The sequence below is a fragment of the Ostrea edulis genome, chromosome 3 (assembly GCF_947568905.1).
Source record: "Ostrea edulis chromosome 3, xbOstEdul1.1, whole genome shotgun sequence".
NCBI classification, from domain to species: Eukaryota; Metazoa; Mollusca; class Bivalvia; order Ostreida; family Ostreidae; genus Ostrea; species Ostrea edulis.
In genome coordinates, this window is record NC_079166.1 from 41,850,523 (window position 1) to 41,876,277 (window position 25,755).

The window sequence follows — 25,755 nt, forward strand, 5'->3', positions numbered from 1 at the left end:
TCAAAATAAAGGGCTCACGGTGGGTGTGACCGATCAACAGAGGATGCTTACTTTTCCTAGGCACCTGATTCCACCTCTGGTATGTCCAGGGGTCCGTGTTTGCCCAACTATCTATTTTGTATTCCTTATAAGATTCACGAGAATGATCACTGTTCGTTATCTTAACCTTTTCATCATGTAAATGTTACATCTTCAGTTGTAAAATCTCCCATCAGTATAGGCACTTTGTTTCAAGAGCACATCTTTTATACTGTTGCTGAATATTGAACTTAAACAGACATTCTGAACAGGATTGTTTCTAAATTTCATAGCCCCAAGGAACTAGTGATACAAAAACTCAGGTGACTGAGAATGCATGTGGACCTCTCATCTTAAAATAGGTCAAACTCAATGATCATAAACTTTGGTACCAAAAGAAAGTTCTCGACACAAGAAATCAAGAGAGCTCTATCACTCACCATTCTCGAGTTATAAACAAGATTAAAGTTTTGATATTTGGGTCAAACAGTTCTTGTTGTAAAAGTTCTATATAACAAATATGAAAACCCTAACTTAGATAGTTCAGGAGATACATGTATTGCCGAGGCTGACCTTTCTTAAAACTAGGTCAAACTCCAAGGTCAAAAACTTTGGTACCAAAGGAAAGGTGTTGCCCGAAGGGCTTAATGCGCATATATGCATGGAATATGAGAGCCCTATCCCTCACCATTCATAGGTTATGAGCATTAAAGTTTTGGACAGAATGACAGAGAAGAACAATATGCTGTCCCTTCCTCAATCTCGGGGGAGGGGGGGAGGGGGGGGGGGGGGGGGGGCATGGCATAATAATGTGCCCAGTTTTCAAATCAATTGTTCTTTGTGAAATATGGTTAATTATTGTAACCATGAAAATAAAACTGAAGACACTGTTACTAATATATTTTATTTTTGCTACAGAGACCTGTAGAATACAGGTAATTGCACTACAAGATGTGAGGGTGGACTCTTTGGTAACACACAAGCACTGCAAACAACCATTTTGGCTTCCTTGTGAATACATCACGTTCTTTGATGTTTGTGAAAAAGTAAACTACAAAAACTTTACTCGCTGCATTTCTTACAATTGATTGATGTTTTTTTTTGCCACACTCAACAATTTTTCAAACATTATTCTATACCTCTTCATTGCATAAATATATGACCGATGAAAATCCTAGTCAATTTGGTGTACTCCTTTAATGAACATAACCTTTAGACGTGATAGTAATAGTACAGGAGAGATCCAAAAGTTTTTGGGAGTTGAAAAACTTTAATTTCCAAGCATGAAGTCTATAATATGAGAATTGAAAAACTTTAATTTGCAAGCTTGACGTCTATATGAGAGTTGAAAAACTTTAATCTGCAAGCTTGAAGTGTATGCGATTTGAAAAAGTTTGATCTGCAAGAATTGAAAATTCATGGGATTTGAAAAAAACAACCCAATCTTCTTTCATCGGCTGACACCGGGCCAATGCTGACCATGACACTTTGGACATTTGTTCGGACACATTAACTGGACATGTGTATTGTAAACATTGACCACCAGGGCTTAATACACGTATCGACACTTTGCTGTAAGTTACGTCCCTTTGCAAGGTCAATCGGTGAAAAGACAAGTTGTCATTCTTTACCATACCAAATGTAAGAGGTTAATTACTACTGTGAATTATATCTAATTACCAAGTTTTCATACAAGTTAATGGGTTATCCCACCCTGGGGCATTATTATATATAGTTAACTGCAACTCATGGAAAAATCACAAATGTCACAGCCACAGACCAGAAAATTATAAAGGACAAGGTAGGAAAATACTATTTTTTAACCGCACGATGGCAAACAAGGGACATAACTTGTGCAAAGTGTTGATGCGTGCATTCATATGTTCTGTTTCAATTTTTATGACATTTCTTTGAATAAATTATTGTCTATTACTCGAACAAATAGAATATGTGACAGATGAGTAAACATAATATATAATGAATCCATTAACAAACAAGACTTAAATATATTGCTGCCATTTTTGCATTAATAATTCACAATGTAATGGATATATATGATAAATGGTTTGTGTTAAATAGGAATTTTTAAAATTCAAAAATATAAAAAGTACATAACTCCAATATTTCATCCAATAAAAATATAACGTGAGATATCTTTTTTAAAAAAAATGACATGAAATGGCAAGCACTTTTAAGATTAAAATGAAACATGTTATATAAATAATCTTAAGAAATTCAAAAAACACTTATACTATATATATGTCTAATATTACTGTGACCTCTACATATTAATTAAAAAATAATAAACATATAAGGGTTAAATATAGCATACATGGTATGTATTTACATATATTTACAACTTAATTTATTTATGATAGCGTGGATAATTATGGAAATGAAGTGTAAATGACACATTTATGTGGATATACATGTAATGATGACTTTTCAAACTATGAAAAAAAAAATGAATAAAAATTTATAAAATAAATTCATGCAATGCAGTTAAGTTTAAAAAAAAAATGGAGAAATATTGCATATGGCACTCTTCAAAAGTAAATTGGAACAAATGTCTGTCATGGATTCATGAATATCACAGGATTTAAACAATGGATGAAACCCTAAACAGTTGAAACTGAGTTACGATTCACACCATAGAAAACCGCCAGTCATCTTCATTTCCAGAACTGCTTTGTTTTGAATGACTGGACATAGATTTTAACGTACTCTTAATGGAGCCAATCAAGGAAGAACTACTTTTTTCACTGGGGTTCTTTTGATGTCCGCCTGCATTGATTTTCTCTGGCTCCCTGTTAAATCCATAACCGTGATCTGTATAATCGGACGTCATTTTGAGAGACGTGTTGGATGAAGTTTTCAGAGATTCCATGGACAGCATCATATCCTCTCCGACCTCGAATATTGGATCAAACTTGATGTATGTGGACGAGGTACTGTGTCGCTTGTTACTGCTTTTGTGGCTCCTGTTTGCATTCTTGGAGGCCTCTTGATTTGATATGACCGATATTGGATCCACGTCTGATTTTGGACGCCGTCTTACCACTTTGCTGGTGTCTATTTTTGACACATCCACTCCACCAATAATTCTACCCCCCTGATTATTGGCTGGGATGTCCTTCACCTGATCAATGTTGGTAATTCCCATGCGACGAGAATCCCTTCCACTGACCAGATCACTACCCCCCTCCAGACCATTCATCCTGGAGTCCATCATTACAGGTTCCAAGTCATCCACTGCTACTCTGTAAGAAGAATTCCTCTGAACCATATCGTTATTCACGACTCCCTGCGTGTTACGCACAGCAACTCTATATGAGTCTGTACGTGTAAAGTCAATTGGGAAGTCACTGGAGGTAGATGGTGGGTTATTGTAACTGTCTGGTACTCCATTGTATGGAAAATTTTGATTGGTTGAAGGTGGTGGGTTACTAATTTTTTGATTAAAGGATGGGCAGCTCAAACTCTCTTTCATTGCTACTCTGTATGATCCCGAGCGGCAACTGTTACTATCTGCCATGGCCACTCTGTAAGAATCGGTTCGATTGGAGGGTTCTGCTGGGGGTGCTTTGTAAGACTTTTGGTTACTGGTTGGCTCTGTCAAGGCCACTCTGTACGAGTCCGTTCTATTGGAGGATTCCTCCGAGTAATTAGAACCATTGCTATTTAAGTTCATGACATTCACTACAGCCCCTCTCTTGTTACTACTTGTAGGGCCTTGCTTTGTTGGCTTGTAACTTCTTGTTCTCTCTTGGTATTTAGTATTGGTGTAGTTTACCATATGTTCAGGAAGTGAAGTTGAGGCTTTCAATTTTGTTTTTGTTTCTGATGGTTCAACTGGTGCTTGTCTGGTTCTCCTCCTTCCTCTCTCATCTGGTCTGTATTTTGACTCTGAATACTTGGGCCTTTGTGAAAAAGAGTTCTGAGTTCTGGGTTGGTTTCCTAGTCTGGACACAGATGAATGGGGAGTTGATGCCAACATGGGAGGTCCAGAAAAAGTCTGGAATGATTGGTTTTCTGTTCGAGTTTCATTGAAAGAGTCCAGAGAATTTGTTGTTATTGCTATGGTTTCAATTGTGGAACTCAAGCTAGAATTGTCTGTTGTACATGAATTACTGTATTGGTTTACCATGGAAGCAGAAAATGTTGACTGTTCTGAGAGAGATTCAAATGATCCTGTAGGCGTGTTTATCATGGGGACATCCAGGTTAGATAAATTTGGAGAGCTGCATGGACTGGCCAGGGTTACATATGTCAAGCTGTTGCTTAAAGACAAAGATCCTGCTGATTCCAAAGAATTGATGCTGCCAAACGAACTGATGCTATGCATCCCTGAAAAAGTCATGGATAAATCTGATGGTGTTTGATTTGAGACAGCACCATTTTGAATGGGAACAGTTGAAAAAGATGTATTTCCCATGGAAGTTTCTGCAGATGAAGATATTTTCATAGCATCTTTTTCAGAAGGCACATTTTGGGACTCCTGAGAAGATTTTCGTTCTGATGACTGTGATCGAGCACCTGGTTTTACAACAAGAGTTGGGTGATACTTCAGAGGAAGGTCTTTCCTTTCCTCCTGAACAGTCAGTTTATACACCCCTTCCTCTGCCATGGCAGCAACCTTTCTTTCTTTTCCTCCATCTTCAGAAGAAGTGGGTGAAGAAACAAGAGGGAGCTGGAGAGAAAGAGGTGTTCCTGGGTTAAACATGTTGATAACAGGTGAAAAATTAAGAGATTTAGGTGTTTTGGGACCACTTAGAGAACGATCTGAATTTTTTAGAATTCCTGATTTAGGGTGATTCTCCTTTTCCTTGTTCATGCACCGTGGCCATGATTTTGTATAGTCATATGATTGTGATTCTTTTGATTTAGCATTGAATGTCTTTGGTAATGTCTGACAGTAACTAGAATCTTCTGATGTGCTTGTGTTTTCTAAAGAACCCTTCCCATCGAAATGTGAAAATGAGGAAGGGTCTGACACACATTCACTGGAATGTTTATTCACTGTGGGGTCTCCATCAACAGAAGTTTGTCTACTGAGGGAGCTGTCCTCATCACTCAGTATCGGACACAGGGACGGAATGGTCGTGTTGGAGATCTGGGTTTTCGAGATCAGTCTCGATGACATGGCATCCTGATCTGTATCAGAAAATGAGGAGGATTCCTGAGAAGATTTTTGATCCTCTGAACAGGAACTGGTCCTCTTTGGAGGAGCTGGGGGATTCACTTTGTTTAGAACCTTTCCACTGCTTGTCTTAACCCCAGCAAACTTATCCCCTCCCTCCGGATTATGAATCACACTGTCAAAACTGCAGAGAGACTGGGAGTCTTTACTCAGAGACAGCTCCTCCTCGTCCTCATCCACCAATGTTCCACTACTTTTCCGTAATCCACTGTCATTGTGGAAGGATGTGTAGAAGCCTTCCTGATCCACTGAATAAACTGAAGATTCGCCGTCATCACATGGTGGTGGTCTCCTCTGTGGCGATGACATCATCAGGTCCAGTGCCATGATATTCTTCTTGGTCAGTCTGGTGAGGGAGGATAACGTCTCGGCACTGCTGGATGTCACTTCTTCCCTCCCCATGGCTCTGACGGCCAGACTCTTCAACCACGTCTCCGTGTCCAGTTTAGCGTTGACCACAGAATTCACATCCCCTGCTATTGTGCTGGCGTCGTCCCCCGTGTATCCTCCTGTTGATTCTGTTCCACATCTACAAAACACCAAAGAGTATTACATAACAGGGGATTTTAGGGAAGATCTACATTACTTGTATAGGAGCCAAAAATCTGATTATGATGGATGGGCAGCTAGAGAAACAGACAACAAATAATCCCTCAAGTTCAAATTTCAAGCAATACGACTTGATTCCTTTCAATCATTAAAGAATGCGAGACTTAGAATAATGAGCACTATAATTGTCAAGAACAATTCCAAATGTTTCTGAAATTATTCATCATCTTTCAAAATAAATGCACAGCATATTATTTTGATAATATATTTAATTCTAATTTGCATTTCCTTGCAAAATAAAGAAAACTTGCAAGCTACTAAAGGGGAATAACCTTTATAGCTATCACACTTATCTTCATACAAAAAAAAAAATCCTCAGCTGATAAATAATTTCTACAAAGGAAAAATGATTACATGTTATAAAATGTTTGAGTGTACATTTGATTCTTTACAAATGAAGTCACCAGAGATACAACATAATGGTAAGTCCATGCATTAATACAATTCTGGCAGTAACAGACAGAGTAACTCTGTATCGTATTTCTACCTTGAGGGCAGTTGACAGCGTCGGCATATAAAAAAAAAGCTGTCATTTAATCACAAAAATGCCTAAAATACACAGCAGTGTATATCTAGCATCAAAGTAAATTTTTTTATCTACTCGAGAAAATAAAACGGTGAAATGTTGAGAAAGCAACACATCAAACTTTGTAAATTTTGACACTCTGACTCGTGTTCTGGGTTGAATTACAGTGTGGTGGTAGATTACAAAAAGCAATTTAAACCAGTACGATGGATAGAGTAGATTTAAATCAGTTCATTAACAGTAAACTGACAGCATGAGGTGAAAGTGCTGTGGGTCTGTTATCCAATTCTCTCAATGATCAGAAGATTATGACTTATATATTCCTCTAACTGTGACAAATCACATTTTAAGCAAGCTAGTTCTTTATGTGGGTGACAATTGTAAGGAAAGACTCTCTGTAAAACACAACTGAATACTGGATTCATTATTTGTTGACTATGAGTGAGAAAATGTTCCATATAATGCATTCTTTTAAGAGTTAAACTTTAATAATTGTATACACGTATTGTTGATATTCCAATATTTTACAAAGTAATTGTTATTAATATTTTAAATGTGAATGCTGTTGAATGCTTGGATTTTATTATACCTGCTCTCTGGAGGGATTGGAGAGTCTCTCCCTGAGTCGTTGCCGAGGGAACACTGGGACCTGGAGTTAGGAATGATCTCGGCTTTCACGACGTGGTCGCTGTCCAGTGAGTGACGATTACTACTACTGCCACTCCAATGACCTAAAAAAAAGACAGGTCAAGGTCATTAATACTGGACTAAATTCAGAAGCTGGAACAACTTCACCTTAAAAATCAATTTATTCAATACATACAAATAACCTTAATTTTTGTATGCCTGTTGCAAATATTTCTGTTTGCATATTGATTTTGAAATAATTTCAATTCCTTTGTTTTAAGAATTTGTACAGGGAATGGAATTCACTTTAAGCCCTGGATCTGTTGATTGAAATAGCCATTAAAACCTCTGTTTGACTTTACTGAGCAGACCAAGGTAGAATTTTACGGTATTATTTCAAATTAATTGCTTTTCTTAGTTTTTTGTGTTGTGATCACAAGACATCACGACTTAATAAGTAGATTATTGATCCCTGTCCACTGATATACGGACTAAACATGAGCTGTTCAGGAAATGCCTGACATGGTTGTTTGTATCAGATTAACACATTAACCCATTCCTAACAGTCGGACTTACCGACACAAAACACCGTGATCTATAGACTGACTCCCATTGATCGAGGTACCAGCCGGTGTAAAACCATAACGTAACTAAGAGTAATAGACACGTGGTGAATTATTATCGCATGTCAATGTCCAATTGCCACCAATCTTAAAATTGATTCTTGTTGATAAAAATGCATTTAGTCAGTTTATTGCATAATAAGCTACAAATAAAGGGAAATGATTTGCAATCTGAATACAATTATTATCTATTCTATTACGGTAACCACAGATGTTGAAAAAAGAGCCTTGTTGATATGTCCAAAGCATTTCTTCAACTAAATCCAAATCTGAATCAAGTATCTATATTTTCTTTTATTTGTGATATTTCCAATACATGTATATTAATTTTAAATAATCAATCTAAATAATTATTCTATTCACAAAACTGAGAATTATAGTATCAATGAAATTCTTAATAGTGCAAATTGATGTATATGTCAAGTTTTACGAATTGCATGCATTCATTAAGCAAGTTATTCTTGAATTAATTTGCATTTTTAACCAAATAGAAACCATGGCTGTTGGAGTTACCTGAATATTTTCATGTGATCTATATTACCTGAGGACGACTGTCTGTCTGTGTAACTGGAATGCCTCTTGGAAATCTCTCGTAACTTAACCGATGTTGTCCAGTCCTTTGGCATGGACTCCCAAGGAAATTCATTTCGTTTGACGTTCCGTCTCGGCAATGTGTTGCTCTCATTCTCAAAACCATAGTATGTACCAGGACCCACCTTCATGTTCATTTCTCTCCTGGTCAGCATGCCATCAGGCATACTGGGCATTTTGGCCAAGTTGGAATGACCGGTGACTTCGAAGTCTATAGCATCTAAGTCCAGGGATTTTGGTCGTGATTTGTGGATTTTCTCCACCAGTCTGTTACCACTACTGCTCCGGACCAATGATTTGATTTTGTTGCTGAAACTGCCACGTTTTGTTTGGCGAGAATATCGACTCTCTGTAGAAACATTTGTATTCAGGCTCAAATCACTATCATTGAGTCCAGCCAACTGAGATTTTCGTTCAATGAGAGCCTTTGCAGAGTTCAACTTGGCACACCGAGGTAATGATTTTGATCTACGACATGGGAAAAATTTAAGAATTTTCGGTTCTTTGAAAAACCTTTCATCTTCTTTCCTCTCCTCAATCTTGGCATCGATTTCATCTAAATACTTGACCATCTCCTCATCTCTTGGAATCTCAGTTTCAAGAACGTCCAAATCCTCAAAATTATAGTCTCTGACATGGTCCCTCCCACTTGTACTGACACGCCTCTTTTCAAACAGTTCGATTTCTTGTAGAATGCTTTCGGACACACCTGAAACGGTTCTGCGCCGCTTCTTTTTCTTGACGTCTTCGTACTCTACTTTTGCGAGGGCTTTCCTGAATGACTGCATTCGGTGGAACCCCATTCCAGACGTGTCTACTTTGATCACTTCAGACGGAGGGACTGCAGTGACACCTGAGTCCATCTCATTTTTCTCATCCTTAGATTTGTCTTTCTTCTCCTCAGGGAAAAGTTCACCAGTTATGTGAATTGTTTTTCGACGTTCTTTTAACTTTTTGTATCTCTTTTCAAATGTGAACACATCTTGTGACTGAAAAGAAAAAAAAAGTAGATGCATTCATGTTTGTAGACTGATTGAGACTTGGAAATAAACTGTAGAGAGGGAAAAGAAACCATTGATTTACATCTTAAAGCAGTGAATAAAACAAAGAACAAACCAAAATGGAGGTGACTTACTCATTACCCGATTCTTCACATGGTGAGGCAGAACAAAGACAATATGTTTGCCTATATACATCTATATAAGAGTATAAAAAGTCAAAATCCTTAGAAATAGCCCGTTTCCTATACAAAGTTTTAATGGAACACATACTACATACACGAAAAATGAAAAACTGCCAAAAACATTGAAAAAGACATATGGGAAACAACATTTTACAACTTAAAATACAAAAGTGAGATAAATTAGAAACTGAAATAAAGATGTAATAAACCAGAGAAAAATAAAAACAATGGATTCTGAACATGTACCTTTTTCACTTTCTTCGTTCTTATCAGCTTCTTTATTTCTCCAAACATAGTGTTTGAAAATTATCCAATTTTTCAAGTGCTTTTATAACTACTCTACATGAATATCATTGTACATGTACATCACATCACAGCTAGGCTACTGCAGACTGTTGTAACTCCTAACATATAGGTGGGTTTTATTAAGTACCAGTAATTAAAATGTATAATTATAAAACATTACCTAATTGCCTAATGCATCACCTAATGATCTAAAAACTAGCATTACTAGCAGTTAATTGGAATCACAAAACTTTAATTAGTAGGCTTAATTAATATCTAAAGAGTGGCCTCATTGTCAGGTCATTAGTTGTTGATATAGCACAATTAATGCCATCAGAGGGATACTATTCTGGCTAATAGAAGGGTATTATCCAAGAGAGCCAGATCCATATTATTCACAATCGTGGCAACTAAACTGTTTCAATTTCACACAAAATTTGCAGCATAGGAGAGAACCTACCCACCCACACAAAAATGTAATTAATCAATATTGAACTGAAGAAATTAATTACATTTCTACATGTGCCCTGGCTTCTTATATCTCCTCTTTATCAATCTTGTGCAATATTTTTCTACTGTATTTGGAAAGTTATTTATAAGTATTATTTTCTTGTATGAAATGAATAAATTCTTTGACTGTACATACATATTTTTGCATTGCATGAGAAAATGAACTAAAAAATACATATACAGTATTTTTCAGAACACTTAGAAAAGACATTTTTACATCTTGATTGACTTTTAATAACCCTCACCCTTCTAGGCAGGTTGAAGTCTGGAGAGGAGATCTTGGGTTCATTCAGTGCGACTGGCCACAGTTTGAACAACCTAGACGTACACAGTCCATCTTTCCGGTACAAATCTGCGCCCCGCATGATTTTGGAGGGGGAGGTCTCGCAGAGCATGTAGTGGTCCTGCATGCAGTGTGGACGGTTATCAGAGGTGAAAAGGTCACAGTCAAATCCATGCTTGGCGACATGATGATCGTGACAATGACTAAACTTGCTCAGGTCACCGACAGCTGCAAAACAAAAGCAACACAATTAATTCATATTCTTACCGAACAAAATACATCTTCCAGGATGTTTATGAGCAGTAAATATGACAGTATATCATAATTTTTTTTTTTAAACAGTCAAGTTAATAACATCCCTAGCCAAATATTTATTTCATTGTTCCCTTTGGTACATTTTGTCTGGGTGAATCTTTATGTTGTGAAGGACTAAATTTAAGTATTATAATTCATTAATTAACTCGCACAGGTATGCAAGTGAGGTATTAATGGCAACACTAAAACTCCAGAGAAGACATGTTAATATTGGAATGCAGGTTTACCAAACTGACAGGAATAAATGATGCTGTCATGTCTGAGTTGTAAATCTTTGACAGCTTGAGATTTACAAGTTTCAGGAGGTTTAATTAACCCAGAACAAACCAACTATACTTCCAATATCTAATAAGATATAATATACCGTACTGTAATACACACACAACAAAAATCTGTATTTACAATCATTGCAAAATCCATATTGTTTTAAGAAATGTCATAAACTTTTACATCAATGTTTTTTTAATCACTGAGGCCATTGTGTGATTTTCTGAATAGAAGTATGTATACGATTATCGCTGTTTGTCGTAAAATTTTGATAATCTTAACACTTGAACTTCAAATAGAATAAGAACTTACAGAAATCATTAATCTAGATATTTTCTTTGATATGATTATAACTTTAAAAATTATCCCCTACTCTGAATATAGTAAATGAAAATATTGAATTTCTTGACCCCATCAAGTATACGTTTAAAATGTGAAGCGAAAGAAAATTAAACTCATTAACATGGGATCGATCCGCATGCACTTTCCATGACACAACCTTAAAATAACAGAGGTCAGAAAAGAATGTATTTTAATACCAAAATAATCTTATTATGATATATGCCAAAAACCATCTGCACAGTGAACTGAACACAAAAATAAAAAACACATTAAATTTTGCTGCCCACTAGTTTCTGAATCGCACAAATGATACTGAAATTCTTTGGCCTTGCATGCTAGAGAGTAATATTGGTTTCTCAAGAATTCAATACAAACAGCCAGCTACTATAGTCCCACTGCTCTATACACGGGAGTATTTGTTCAGGAGTTTGGTTATTTTTTTCCGTAACCTCTCAGGTGACAAAACTATTTACATTTTATATCGGGCCTGTCTCGTTAGCAGTTTGTTCAACTTAACCCTCATGAATCTATGGTCATGATTAATTTCACCTTTTAATCCTTTTGCCTAAAGTAACATTTTCTTACACACATTACAAAGCTTAACTTGGAGGAATAAAAATAAATTATCCATGTTAATTAGATGTGAGATTGCACGGAATCCCTCCCTTGGGCCCCTCGCCTCTCATTGATTTGACCAGCCATTGTCCTTTGGGGCTTTACGGGTCTCAAAGAAGAGGACCACTCATAACATGATGTCTCCTTTCTTTACAAAGGGTTACACGATCAATAAACATAGAAAAAATAGGTCAAACATCACCTCTATACATCTAGTGTTTTACAGAATTAGTTCGTATCGTGGAAAAATTAAAATGTGCTTACCTATGAACACTACAATCGGATTAAATACTTATTTAATGGCAAACATTGCATGAATAAAGTGCACAGTTACACACAAAAGCATGTGTCTCAAGGGCAAATGAAAACCCACACAATTAGTTTGAACTGTTTCCATTGATTATATCAAAAAATAATATCTGTATTTGCCCCATCAAGTGTTCTGACCTCTGACCAGTCATAATGTGCATCCTTAAATAGCTTGTATGTTTGAAATAATTAATGCATGGGGTGAAAGGATCCACTAGAATGCAAGTCATGTGACAAATGGACCCAGATTTATTGTTATTTACTTATACTGTTCAGATATGATATATCATAAAATATGTTATAAGTTCAGATATCATAGAAAAATGTTACGCACAACTTCATTTGAAAATATTAAATTCAATCATTACAAAGGGTATTGTAACCCTACTTAATATTCATTTTCTTTTATTTTCCAGTTATACATGCTAAGCTCCTGACAAAAAATGTTTTCTGATTGCCCTGAAGCCAGGGCGCATATTCAAGGCAAATACAGTATTAGTATTACATATGATATTGGATACTGTTATCAAACACACGGTGCCATACACTGAATGATGTGGTATACAGATGTTGAATGAATACAGTACACACCATAGAGGGTACCCTGTAGTACTCCATCTAAATATCAAAACATTGAACCTTACTAAAATTCTAAACTTATATTACTCAAAAAATCCATATTAAACCTTACTAAAATTCTAAACTTATACAATATGACTCAAAAAATTCATATTGAACGTACCTTACTAATAAATTCTAAACTTATAACTAAGATGGCTTAAATTAAAAAATCCATAATGAACCTTAATCAAATTCTAAAGTTATATGTATTGACTTTTTGTCAAATACATATATCTTTAGGAAAGCTTTGAATTCAATGATACAAGAATTATATTCTTTATCTAATTCATGAAAATCTATGTTAATCACTCACATACTCGTATATTTGTATAAGTATAGATTCATCATATTTGAATCAGAGTTTCACTTAATTACTTACTTGCTGGTTCTGAAAGTTCTGTAATTAATCAATCAAATACATATGAAAAAAAGTTCAATAAAAAAAAATAACAACATGTGACTTTAACTTATAATGTCCTTACCTGAAATCTATTTATAAACATAAAACATAAAAATTGTTGAAGATGAGATTAACTGATAGCGTTATAAATGAACAAAAATACCACAGGAAATTATCAAACGGAAGCAAATCTATCAAACACCATTTGCTTTTCAATTAGGACAAAATTTCCAAAACATGAAAATATTTTCATGGGATATTGAATTTAGTTCATCCCTGTAATCATCATTTCTATCAACACAATCAATCAATACATGCTATGACTGCACTGAATGAAAATTACACACCCCGTCTGCATGAAACAGCCACCCCATTGATAATTGATGAAGCATGCTACACAACTTTGTCATTTAAATTTGCTTCTGCCATTTTTGGACAAAGCTTATTGAATTTCAATTTTTTTATGTTCAATCTACTAAGTATGATGGCTGTTTTTAGCATTAGTGTATAATCAACTGACCCGGGATCAGCCTCTCGTGCAACATACATGCACGTGCTTTAATAGTACAAAATCCATCAGAGAATCCATATATTCAATCAATTCTTATTGTCGATTTTGCATTATCTTCAGCGTGGAGTTTTTATTTACATTCAGTGTGCAAATTATTAATCTGGTAACATATGCCCCGTACTGCTTTTGCCCATACTATACTGTACAGTAGTATGACTTCAGTTGTCCACTCTGTCATCAACTATCAGTATCTATATATAGCTAGGCAATCACACATGGGTTTTATATTTATAATATACAATGTAGGTCTGTATACTTTAGTCTGACAGGTTTTAAGTCACCTCATACAAAAGCCCTATATACAACTGACCAATCAGCAAGCCATTTGAACTCCACTTCATATTTTGCTTTATAGATTTCATTCTTGCTGTACAATATAACAATGTGAAATTTCAAATTGAGTAAGAAACCTACCATTTATATGAATTTGAACATGTTGAATTCAAAACAACACAACTTAATTGTTTTGTTATGCATGAAATTGTGGATCAGGATAAAAATATCTGATTCAGGTACATCTCAATATCAGCTAGCTAATAGTGCTATTTCAGCGCTATAAAAATAGCCAAATTGCATCATTTGCATTTAATGATGAAAATTTGATGGAACAAAATTATAGTCATTATAAGGTTGTATTGTGGATTTCATGCACTCTCTGTCGAAACTAGAAGCTGCAGTAAAAGTTCATTCTAAGCATATGAATTAGCTGGAAAGGACTTTTCTCCCTAATATATTCCCTGGCGTTTTGTACTCATTGGACATTGATACCTTAATGGGGTCCTTTCTAGAGTGCACCTGTTACTTAACATCTGAACTTAAATTGCCTTAAGTCTGTATTTTCTTATACAAAGCAAATTGCTATTTTCTTATATTAAATTCAGACTTTTAAAATTCACTTTCTCTGAAGTATGACATTAAATTTTTGAATAAGGAAAGCACGTAGTTATATACTAAAAGAGGTTTTTATTAAATCTTGTATTAACATGTGATTCAATTAGGTAAATCTTAAAAGAAGGCCAAAGTCGGCTTGATGTGTACTCTACAGTATTAACAAGTTTTGATTGAGTGGACCACCTTGCCTAATTTCACCCTCAATGTGAAGCCTTTACTCAGATATTCACAACCTAACCTATAAGATCCTTTTGCTAGAGGGTATAGGGAAATGCAATATTAACTAAATCCAAACAAATTTTAATCATTTTTTAAAAAAAACTATTAATAATTTTGCTTTTAAAGTTTTGTAAATTCATATCAACACCATATATTTATTCATTTGAAATGCAAATATTTAAATCTTTAAGTATTATCTTCCCTTTATATAAGACAGAAATCTAATTAATTGATTGAAGGTTTCAGATCAAGTTTATAATTGTCAACTCTTGTAAAATCAAGTTTTTCTGGGTCATTAGATGCCAATATCTATATTTGGTTGACTTCAATGTTCATTTAATGTTCAAACAAAGCAGTAAAAGGAAATAACTAAATAACAAAGACCATCCATTATCAAATCTTGTTAACAGTGTCTCCCAAAATTTACGCTTTGATGGAAATGAAAGTAATTCTTAACAATGGGTCTTTAATTTCCTTGATATTGTTGTAATACCAGCTAGGGTGTCTCATAAGGCTGAATCCCCTGTTCATAAAATCAGTTATTTGACAAATAAACATGAAAGAATAGAGAGGGTCTCCTATGTCTACATCTACATGATTTTAACCTGAGGAAAAATGGTATATATACATCACAATCAGCTACACAGAGGTATTCACTATGTAGGTGCCTGAAAGTATTTAAAGTACCCTGACCCGACCTACACTTTAATCCTTATCATATATTTCTACGTGGGCCAGCATTCCAGTGTACATTCTTTTTATTGACAAATGGTGTTAAGATATAAAAAAATATATATACAAAAAATCTGGGCATTATATCAAGATTTGCTTTATTCAAAATAAAAGACAGCGTCACCCTAAATAAAATTCCTGTCAAACGCATATCAAAAATTTAAATGTAACATACATTTCAACATGTTCAGTAAGGATGCAGTACGTCTTACACATTATGAACTTAATTAACATGAAATGATGACATATCTCAGTCAGATATTTATGTAGGAGTTGATAGTAGATTTGCTTTTTTTATGAGGTTTTTGGTCTGTCACGACACTGGGGTCAACTATCTGCTGTTGTGAAATTCAACACGTTATATTTTAAAGATGTTCGTCTGATATATCGCACAAATAAGACAAAACGAGCTATACCCCTTTGTAACTTCAAAGTGCCTTGTGGCCTCCAAATTCAAAAGGGTCCCATAAATACAAACGATCAGGCTCAAAATTGTTTTAAATTATATCTAAGCATCTGTGTTTTCAAACTAAAGTTTAAATCTTAACAAGTTTGAAGTTTAGTTGATGAGATGTTTTGAATAGTTATTAAAACACGTGCTTAATTTAGATTTTGAGACTTTTTAAAACATACCATGCATGTCTTTCCGTTTTTTCTCTCCCTATTTTGACATTACCAAAGAGATATGATTATTGACACAGCATGGTCTAAATTTTCAGCAAAAGACGGCTTAATAATTAATTTGAATCTTTATAATGCAATGAAACCTATATTAGAGGACTGCATGATCGATATCACTTGCAGATCTCATTCTTATTGGGGCATATCATTTGAAATATTGAATAGTTCAAACACCAGAAAGACAAGAGTTTCAACATTATTCATGTTCATTCAAGAAAATCTCCGGACAAAATGCATCAACAGACAAACATCTATGAAATGAAACCAATATACATAGTCTCCACCCCAAAAAATATGTTTGCAGGCTCGAGGTATAACATAATTGAGTAAATGTGGCTATATGCATGCATCATCAGATAAACAATACAGCAATGTACTGGATTTCATGTTCTAGTTACTGTAAGAACCTCTCTGATTACATTGGGAATTTCACTAATGACTTCTTTTATCAATCATAATGCCCAAACCTGGACAATGAAACCCCTGACTTCCACCGAGAGCTCCAAATATTTATTTAAGATTTAGCCCCGATACTGCCTGTCCAGCACCTTCTTCCTAATACCTTAGAATCATATCAAAAACATAGTTAAAAATTCAACGCCATGTCACCATAGTAACCAAATAAAGGAAATGAGGAGGGACTATAGGGGGGTCAGGCAATGTGGACATGTTTGTTTGTCCTGGGCTCTAGATAATGAGATTTCTTCTGTGATATTGCTGAGGGATAAGGCCCTTATCTTTCCAGTTCTACAGTTCAGGTGAAAAAGCAACAAATAAGAAACGTGCATGCAAATGTCAAACCACCTGAACTTCTGTCTGCCAATCAGATTATGGTGAATGCGGCATTTCAATATCTGTATTGGGGTGGCAGATTTTTCAATTTGATCCATGTGAAATGACTGCAGCTGACACATAATTTGTCTATATGCTACCTTACAGTCTCTGTTTCACAATGAAATTTATCAATCCTGCTTGGGGGGAATTTCTATCAAGAAAAGTGAACAATCGTATTAATAACAATCATTCAAATCAGTAGGGAATTGCGGTCAAACACAAGGAAAAGAAAGATTAAATCGGCTTAGGACCCAATCTTTGAATGCCAAATTTTGACACTTTTAGTTGGGCATATATCCCACAATGAATTTATACGATTCACTTTCGAATTTTAAGATTTAAACAGGGTTTTTTTTTTATGTTTTGGTTGTTTCTTATACAAGTGCAGTTAATAGAGAAACTTAATCCCTCTCCCAAATCAGACACAAGATATCATGAACAATCTGAGTCATGTCCAAATATAATCATGCATACCTATCATTGGTAATGCTATTTGACTTCCAGTTAATTCATTTTAAATGGAAGATTAATTCTTTCTAATATAAAATCTAAAAATACCAGCAAGTCATTTGTGTAAGCATTTAATAATACATGAAATTTTATACCATTCATTAACAAAACAAAGAAGCTAGAATCTATAATTATCTTGTACTTTCTTCTTTCTTCATTTTTTTTTTTAAAAAGCAACTCAGTTTTATTGGCATTCATTTCGGTTAATCATCTTAAATCATTAGAGGTTGTGCAATAGAAAACAAAAGTGAAATATCCATGTTTTTCTTATCTGATGACTGCACTGTGAAATTTTATGGTTATCACAAGTTTTCAATAATGTCCCAGTCTTGACAATTTTAGTGGGGTGTCATAAGCTCTTTTATATTTTAAAGGCCTATCTCTCAGACATCTGCTACAAGATCATTTTATCGGTTAAAGGATTTCTTCAAAATGATTGGGTTTATTTCAAGTCGTATCCAGTTCAAAACTTTAGCTTATTCAGAAGGGAGGGAGTTGGCATGTACCTTTCTAGCTACTTTACATTTAGTTATCATATATATAGCCATACATTACGCTGAATAAACTTGTGGCTATTGATTTTTAACACAGACTTTTTTTCTCAATATGTAGTTAAACTCTATGTCATGACACACACCTATTCGAAGATCAAAAGTCTATCAACAACAATCTCAAAATCTTTGGTTCTCTTTTTAAAGAACTTTCTACCTGGTATATTTTTGGGTGACAATAATTAGCAGGTGCATTGTGCAGTGATTGATGATGTCTGTATCTGGATCAGACCAACTTGAAAAGTCGTATCAAATTATCAGTCAGATAAATATTGGGTCATATACATGTATGTACCTATAAAAGCTATTTATTCAAACCTGTATCAAATTATTGGCAATTCTATTAATTTTCATTTCTTCCCTTTCTTTAGTTAGCTTAATTATTCTGACTGAGTAACAGATTTTCAGAGAGAGAGAGAGAGAGAGAGAGAGAAAGAGAGAGGGCAAATAAAACTTGTAAAGTGATGACTATTTTCAACCATTTGATGGAAATTATGAGGACAGAATTGCACTATGAGGACAAAAATTCTGTTCTATTAGTTATGTCTCCATAAACGTGACCCACAGAATGTAAAACATAGATACAAGACATTAGATTAGTGGGGACAAGGGGTGTGGGAACATGTTTTCCTGATATTCTCTCTCAAAATCATTTTTTTCACAATTCGAAAGAGAGTATTAGAGTCATAATATCAGCTTTTATAGGTGTCCCTATAGCTATACCTAACACTATATTTTTTGCATTTCTACAATAACATGTGTGTAATCTGTCAGAACATCCTCACTTAACAGGTTATATGAGCTCACACACACACACACACAGAGAGAGAGAGAGAGAGAGGGGGGGGGGGGTCCTTGCAAATTATCATAGAGAGAAATTCCAGATATGACTCAGTCCTATATATAAAGCCAACTTAGAATAGTTTGAATGCAAAAATATTTTAAAAGCCTATAATATATAGCTGTCTCCAATCCCTTCCAAACACTTAATTCTCATCAGTCAACCAAGCATGGATGCTCTGTTAAAAAGTAGACAAACTGCACCAAGAACTTTCCCTTTTAATGGGCACCTATAAAAGATTTGAACTTTATATTACAGCTCCGTGAAAGCTAGATATGTATAGACTGCCTTAATCCTTTGATTATGAACATGATGTTGTTCAGATAGTGTGAATCAGAGAATTACATACCTGGTCAGGTATTCACAGGTGTATGTATCTTTATATCTACCTTTGTATGTAAATAGTCTAGGTGATACTGTATCTAACACAGAGGCAGATATGGCAGATAAAAGACAGATCTAGCCCCCTCAATCGTGACCACGGACTTAAGCCTGTCATAAGGTCAACTGTTGTAAATCAAATATGGAGGAAATCACACAGATTCCCAAGTGCATGTACAGTGGAGCCTAATTATCTGGACACTTTGGTTCCCAGCTGTTCGGATATCTGGACTGCCTTCACTTTTGTTTTACACTACATGTATTCAACGTTTCATAACAGGCCATGATAGTAATTGTCCAAGCTAATTTCTAACGACTGAACTTCCCAAAGTGAATTGCAGCTATCATACCTGCTGTCATTTAACTAATTGAGTCTCCTTTTAAGGGGAAAGCTCATCCACGCTAAAACGGACACAAACTGTACTAAAGTCAGTCATTTTAAGCGATATCATATTAGTGCACACATAGATTTAATTCAAATTTTGATTGACTATATTATTTTCTTCAAATTACAAATACAACTTAAAGGTATACATGTAATAAAATGTTTAGTATTGTGTACATGCAGAGAACGATTGTTATGGAGCTCTGAGTGGAGACAGGTCTATAAATAGCAATATGTAAACCAATAACAATATTACTACTCTACCTATATGAATATCTGGTTGAAAATAATTAACCTACAGAACTAATTATCCAGCACAGGTCAAGCTAAGTGAGTTTCCTGCACCCTACAATTTATCTACAGTAGCAGGGAGCCAATAACAGGTGATCTTTCTTTAAAAAAAACAACAGATACCCAGGCTAGTGTTTTTAGAACAATTAACACATAGGTCTGGAATTAGGTGAATTGAGTTGAAAGACTAACTAAATATTACCATCTGGATAAGTGAACCAAATTATGGTAGATAAATGGATTTTTCAGATCCGAAATACTGAATTCCAGAAAAATCTGTTCAAGAAAAAGTGTCCAGGAGCTGAAGCGTCCAGATATCTGATGGTCGACTGTATTTCTCAATCAGCATATATATAGATTGTTGATGTATAAACATTAATATAAGCATTACCCTTGAATGAATATATATGCATGTAACTCTTAATTCAAAAGTGTTCTTATAATTCATGTTTCATACTGAACTTTCACGACTATTAATTTAGAGAGATTTCAAGACCTTTTCGTCCAGGTTTTCCACACTAAATTATAAACAAAAAATTCAATCAATGAATTCCACTTACTCACAGGTACAGAGGTTTAATTAAACAACGATAAAAAAAATATTACAAAAAAAATTACACAAATTGATTTTCAACAAAGATCAATCATGAAAACAGTGAAATGCAAGCACCCTTAAATCCATGAGAAACCTGAAATTCCATGACTTTAGGTTGATGCATGCCAGGACCCCTTCTAATAATTTTTCATGCCAGACTTTCAAAGGCTAAAGTAAATTCAATGATTCCCATGGCCTGTGCCAACCAATTGTGTATCCTAGATTACTTTTACAGCACAATCATTCACTAATCACCAAATCTTAAAAAGAAATTACCAGCAAATAAAATTATGTAACACTGGGATTTCTATGAGGTTCAGGGCCAGTTGAATTGATGTGTGCTAGATAATATAATCATTAAGTGTGCCTTGATCACAATAGGTGACGAGCAGAAATATGACATCCAGCTGTCAGTGCAGTTAGTCTGACACTGATTGACTGACCGGCCATCAGGGCTAGTGTCTGCATGTTACCAATGTTACTTCCATGTGATATACTGAAATATTTTGCCATGTCAATGCGACTTTGATCAACAGACTTCCACTCCCATTTCAATTATGAAGGTCATTAGTACAAATATGGAGAAATATTTACTTTTACAGAATATACAGTCATACTAAAGATTGTCAAGTTCAGTTCATGACAAAAGAATTTCATACTTAAGTCTACATATTTAACTGAAGTAAGGGTATCCCCAGCAAAATGAATACACATAAATTCATGCAGATTTAGAACTTTTTGATTAATTAATCCTTTTTGTTACAAAATGTAGTTCTTTCCAATTTGAATTGAAAGTATAGTACTGTAAGTTAATTAGACCAATTAATAAATCTAAACAGTTGTAGCATCCTGTACAGTTGTGCTCAAAAGCTGAAGAGTCAACTTCCTTAAACAAGATGATTTGAATGTTTTTGTACTTCAAAGAGTTCTCTAGTATATAATGATATTTTGTTTGCATTAGCCTAAATGTAAGAATAAGGACTTTTTTCTTTTTAGATAATTTTTCCAATATTTCCCCCATTATCTTCAGTTAAAGTAAATACGGTACTTGAGGATTTCGTGTGTACACATTTACAAGTTATCAGAGTTGAAATTCAAGAAACCCTTCACAATTAATGGCAAAAAATATTTACTCTGGGAATTTCTAGTACAAAGAGGTAAGCTCAGAGGGCTCACATTGTACCTATTATGCAGGAGAACAAAATTTCAAAGTTTTTGAAATGTTTGTTAAAAAAAAGAGAAAACACTTCAATAGGTGAGAAGGAAATGTGAACAAGGAGAAGCCCTTCATGTCAAAATGTAGGTGACTCACCTGATCCTCCAGCAATCAAAATGTGGATCAAGGTGATAGAAATTGAACCAAATTAAAATCAAACAGGTAAACAAAATTTTACTGTTTAAATTGTATTTTCTGACTTGTTGCTAGGGTATTATTTGCACTGGAGGTTAAGGTGGTGTAAATAATTGGTTCATTTTGTACAAATTGTAAAGGATGATGAGCTACCAACAGAAAAAAGTTCAGGTGTTTGCACACGACAGGATGTGACTTTTTTACCTGATGTCACTTTCAATTTCCCTCCTGATAATTTATTCTCTCCTTGTGGAATGCCACAACATCAAAGATAAAAAGACACTTCCAGGATTAATACATATTATTGACAAATCTGAAGCACTTTCTCAAAACCACATGCTCTTAAAATGATGTCACTTAAAGGTGTTCTTTGATGAATGAGGATAGAAAAACAGACTAGATATTAGATACTAAATTCCCTCAGCATTGTTCATTCCAAGCTGCAAAATCAGTTTATCACCCGACATATTTTCTGCAGATATTGAAATGCATGTACACGCAGGTAAATGTGATATTTTGATGCATCTTTTCTGCAGAGTTTGCTCCCTTTAAAACAAATACCTCTCACCCAGAATAAGAAATTTTTATTCAAACTGTTAAGAAGCTTATATTTTCTGTCTTTATATTTTTATGTGAAATCTGAAACCGTGTGTTTTAATTCGGAACTCTTTATCAATTCCCCAAGTTGAACTCTAGCTCACATAACCCATAAACATATTACACTCTCAGAATTCAATTCCTTTTCTTTGCATAAAAACCTAGGACTATCAATACTCAGATGTAATGAATGTCACATCAAGATATTATTTCTCTCACTTCAAAAATACATACACCCTTTTTTATGCTTTAGCTGCTGCCTATAATGACACCCCCCCCCCCCCCCCCCCCCTAATATTGAAGTATATGGTGTTTCTTAAAAGTGCATACCCTGAAATTATTTTCTTTCTAATCTAAGACTCTTTGTATAGGTTCTTGATCGGACATGCAATCCCAGGATTATAATCATTATACACTGAAATAAACCTGATAAACCTCAGCGATCAAGGACAAATTAGTCACCACTTCTTTTAATATCTTAAAAATCTAATGCTTCTCAAATCAGATCCAATCTCAAGTCTATTCATTAAATGTTTTGCTCTTATACTGCAGCACAGAGAGCAGCACACCACCAGATAACATTATAGTTGTTCATTATTTATAGGCACTACCAGGAATTCCAATAAAAAAAATGGGTGGTCTTAATACTCCTTATGTCCATTTGTTTTTGCAGTCCGATGAAATTAGGCCGTCGGCAGACATTTAACCATCTCAACACCTGCCCATAATTACCAGATCAAAAGGAAAATGGTAATATCATAATAAGCAACTTTCTACATTATTATATATCAGAATGGCTCAAATATCACCATGACTGTAATTCCTGATGACTGTTGAAGTCGATATTTTGGTTTTTCAACCACAGGTGTACAATTTTCAAATGTCATTAGCAGCAGGTGTTTTAACAAAAAGAACTAACTTTCTTCTTGCCATACCTTGGCAATAAGGACAGAAGAAGTATAATGATGAAAGAGAAGCATGATACTATATACCCACTAGCTAGAAAAAAATGTTTCCTCAAAATTGTTAAAAGGGCAGAAGATTGAATACACTATAGCAGCCCCCACCCACCCCATCAAATTGCGGTGAATTCAGAATGACCATAAATTAGTAATCACCCCTGCCTAAAACATAGATCAATATTTACTTGGCTTTATTCACCTGATAAAACAGGAAAAATTATGACAGGTCAATTTCAAGTGCCAGTTTTGTTACCTGGTGTCCTGTTGTAAATGATTCATGTTTTTATTATCAGACTGGGCATAGTTTTCCTGTTTTAGGAGTGTGTATTAGACCTCTGTATATCACCTTATCTAAATCTCTGACAGTCTCTTGTGTATTGCCCGACCACCTGACCACTACCGTAGATTTATCAATCAGACCCTAATTGGTTTCATTACACGGATAATGAAGTCTATTGGTCCTTCATATATCATATGGCCCCCTTCCCTGCGTATTTGAAACATTAAAAAGACATGAAAATAACAATCAAGGAAGAATATACAAATCTGGAAATCACGTTTCTATATATATAGCACTTGAAACTTACGAATGGTAACCGTTTTGGCATCAAGGTCTTTCACAAACTGTTCCACAAATGCAATCTTCCTACTAATACGTTCCGACTTTTCGAACACTTTCTGGCATTCCTCCGAAATGTCACAGAAGATGTCATCCGCTAATCGGACCACGCTGGCCAGTTGATGGAGAATACCCACGAGGGCATTCGATGCCACGGCACGGTGGAGATTTCTCTGGTCCCCATGGTCAATTTTTATGGGTGATCTTCCTAAATTAACAGGTGTAATAACTCGTTCTCCCAACGGCATGTTAAAAACATTTCACTCCAAATGAAATCACATCTTCCTGATACACTCAAAATCCAGTGTTAGTGTACATCCCCCAAATTTCATACCTGGCCAGTTTCGCCATACTCAAATGTTTAGAAACTGTTAACGGCTGTTCTACGAGGCGCCCATGAGGGAGAGAAAAAAATCAATTGTTTTAACGTGAAATCATTTTCGCGCGCTGCTGACATTGTAATATTGAATAACGCACCCATGTGGTCAGGTAGACACTGTCCATTAATTACACCTAATAATCGATCACTGAGAAGGCGAAACGAATCATACTAGCATATTGTTTTTTGTGGGGCGTATGTTATCCAATGGGAAGAGCACAGGTAAACATTTAAAGAGGCGGTCCGCTTTGTTACGCGAGAAAGCACGTTTTGGGGGCCTCTCTTATCAGATAAGAATTTGAAAATTTAAAAGTGTAGTAAAATTTACATTGATTTCCTATCACTTTAAATACATGCCCACTAGAGTTAATACATGTAGATAATTACAATTTATAAAGAATTGCATTTTTTAAAAATCATTACTCTTTCATTTTTGATAAATTTTTAAACGGTCAAAAAAAAAAAAGTAAATAAAATTGAATAAGTAATTTAAACAAAGTCTACCATATTTACATATATTATATATGTAATGGGAGCTTTTAGAGTAATGATCGCAACTTATTTTAAAATAACTATCATAGAAATTAATTGAACAAGTTTGTAAGAGTTATAATCCCTGACTTGTCTAATTTTGTCAATACCATGAATAATTTTTTAAGATATACTTTAGCATTCTAATATGAAATATACATGGAACTTGTCATTTTCAACGCATTATGCAACTATTAATCAAAACCTACCAACATTCCAATCGTTAGTCTTGTAATTCTGATTATTCATTTAATCAATTTGATAGCATAAAACAAATTGGGGAAAACTTGTATTTTATAGCCAAGTATACAATTATAATTTTAAAATGCAAGAATATTTAAAATTTACATTACCAAAAGCTTACAGATCTCTACTCACTAAACTAAGACTAAGTGCACACTCCCTCAATATTAAGGTTGGGGGATTCTGTAAACCTCCAGTTCCACGATCTAATAGATTTTGCAAATTCTGCTTGAATGAAGTTGAGAAACATTTCCTATTATTTTTATT

The 25,755-nt window shown here is 34.7% G+C and overlaps 1 protein-coding gene across 2 annotated transcripts; it reads right to left on the minus strand.

Moving 5' to 3' along the window:
- Positions 1–906: 906 nt before the first annotated feature.
- LOC125675599 (uncharacterized) lies at positions 907–25,645 on the minus strand. 2 transcript variants are annotated; one of them, XM_048913352.2, is made up of 6 exons: positions 24,304–25,645; positions 13,304–13,321; positions 10,418–10,683; positions 8,145–9,183; positions 6,943–7,084; positions 907–5,747 (listed from the first exon to the last, which is right to left on the minus strand). In XM_048913352.2, exons 1-6 carry the CDS (start codon positions 24,581–24,583, stop codon positions 2,663–2,665), a joined length of 4,830 nt encoding a protein of 1,609 aa, XP_048769309.2. In that variant the 5' UTR covers positions 24,584–25,645; the 3' UTR covers positions 907–2,662. The 2 variants fall into 2 exon arrangements, with proteins under 2 accessions (XP_048769309.2, XP_048769310.2); XM_048913353.2 differs by lacking the exon at positions 13,304–13,321.
- Positions 25,646–25,755: the final 110 nt, after the last annotated feature.

Coding starts and splice junctions, on each gene's coding strand:
- LOC125675599 (XM_048913352.2), bottom strand. CDS start 24,583: ATGCCGTTGGGAGAACGAGTTATTACACCTGTTAATTTAGGAAGATCA. Junction 9,184..10,417: donor ACTTCAACCTGCCTAGAAGG/GTGAGGGTTATT, acceptor TTTTCTTTTCAG/TCACAAGATGTGTTCACATT. Junction 7,085..8,144: donor AGACAGACAGTCGTCCTCAG/GTAATATAGATC, acceptor TCTTTTTTTTAG/GTCATTGGAGTGGCAGTAGT.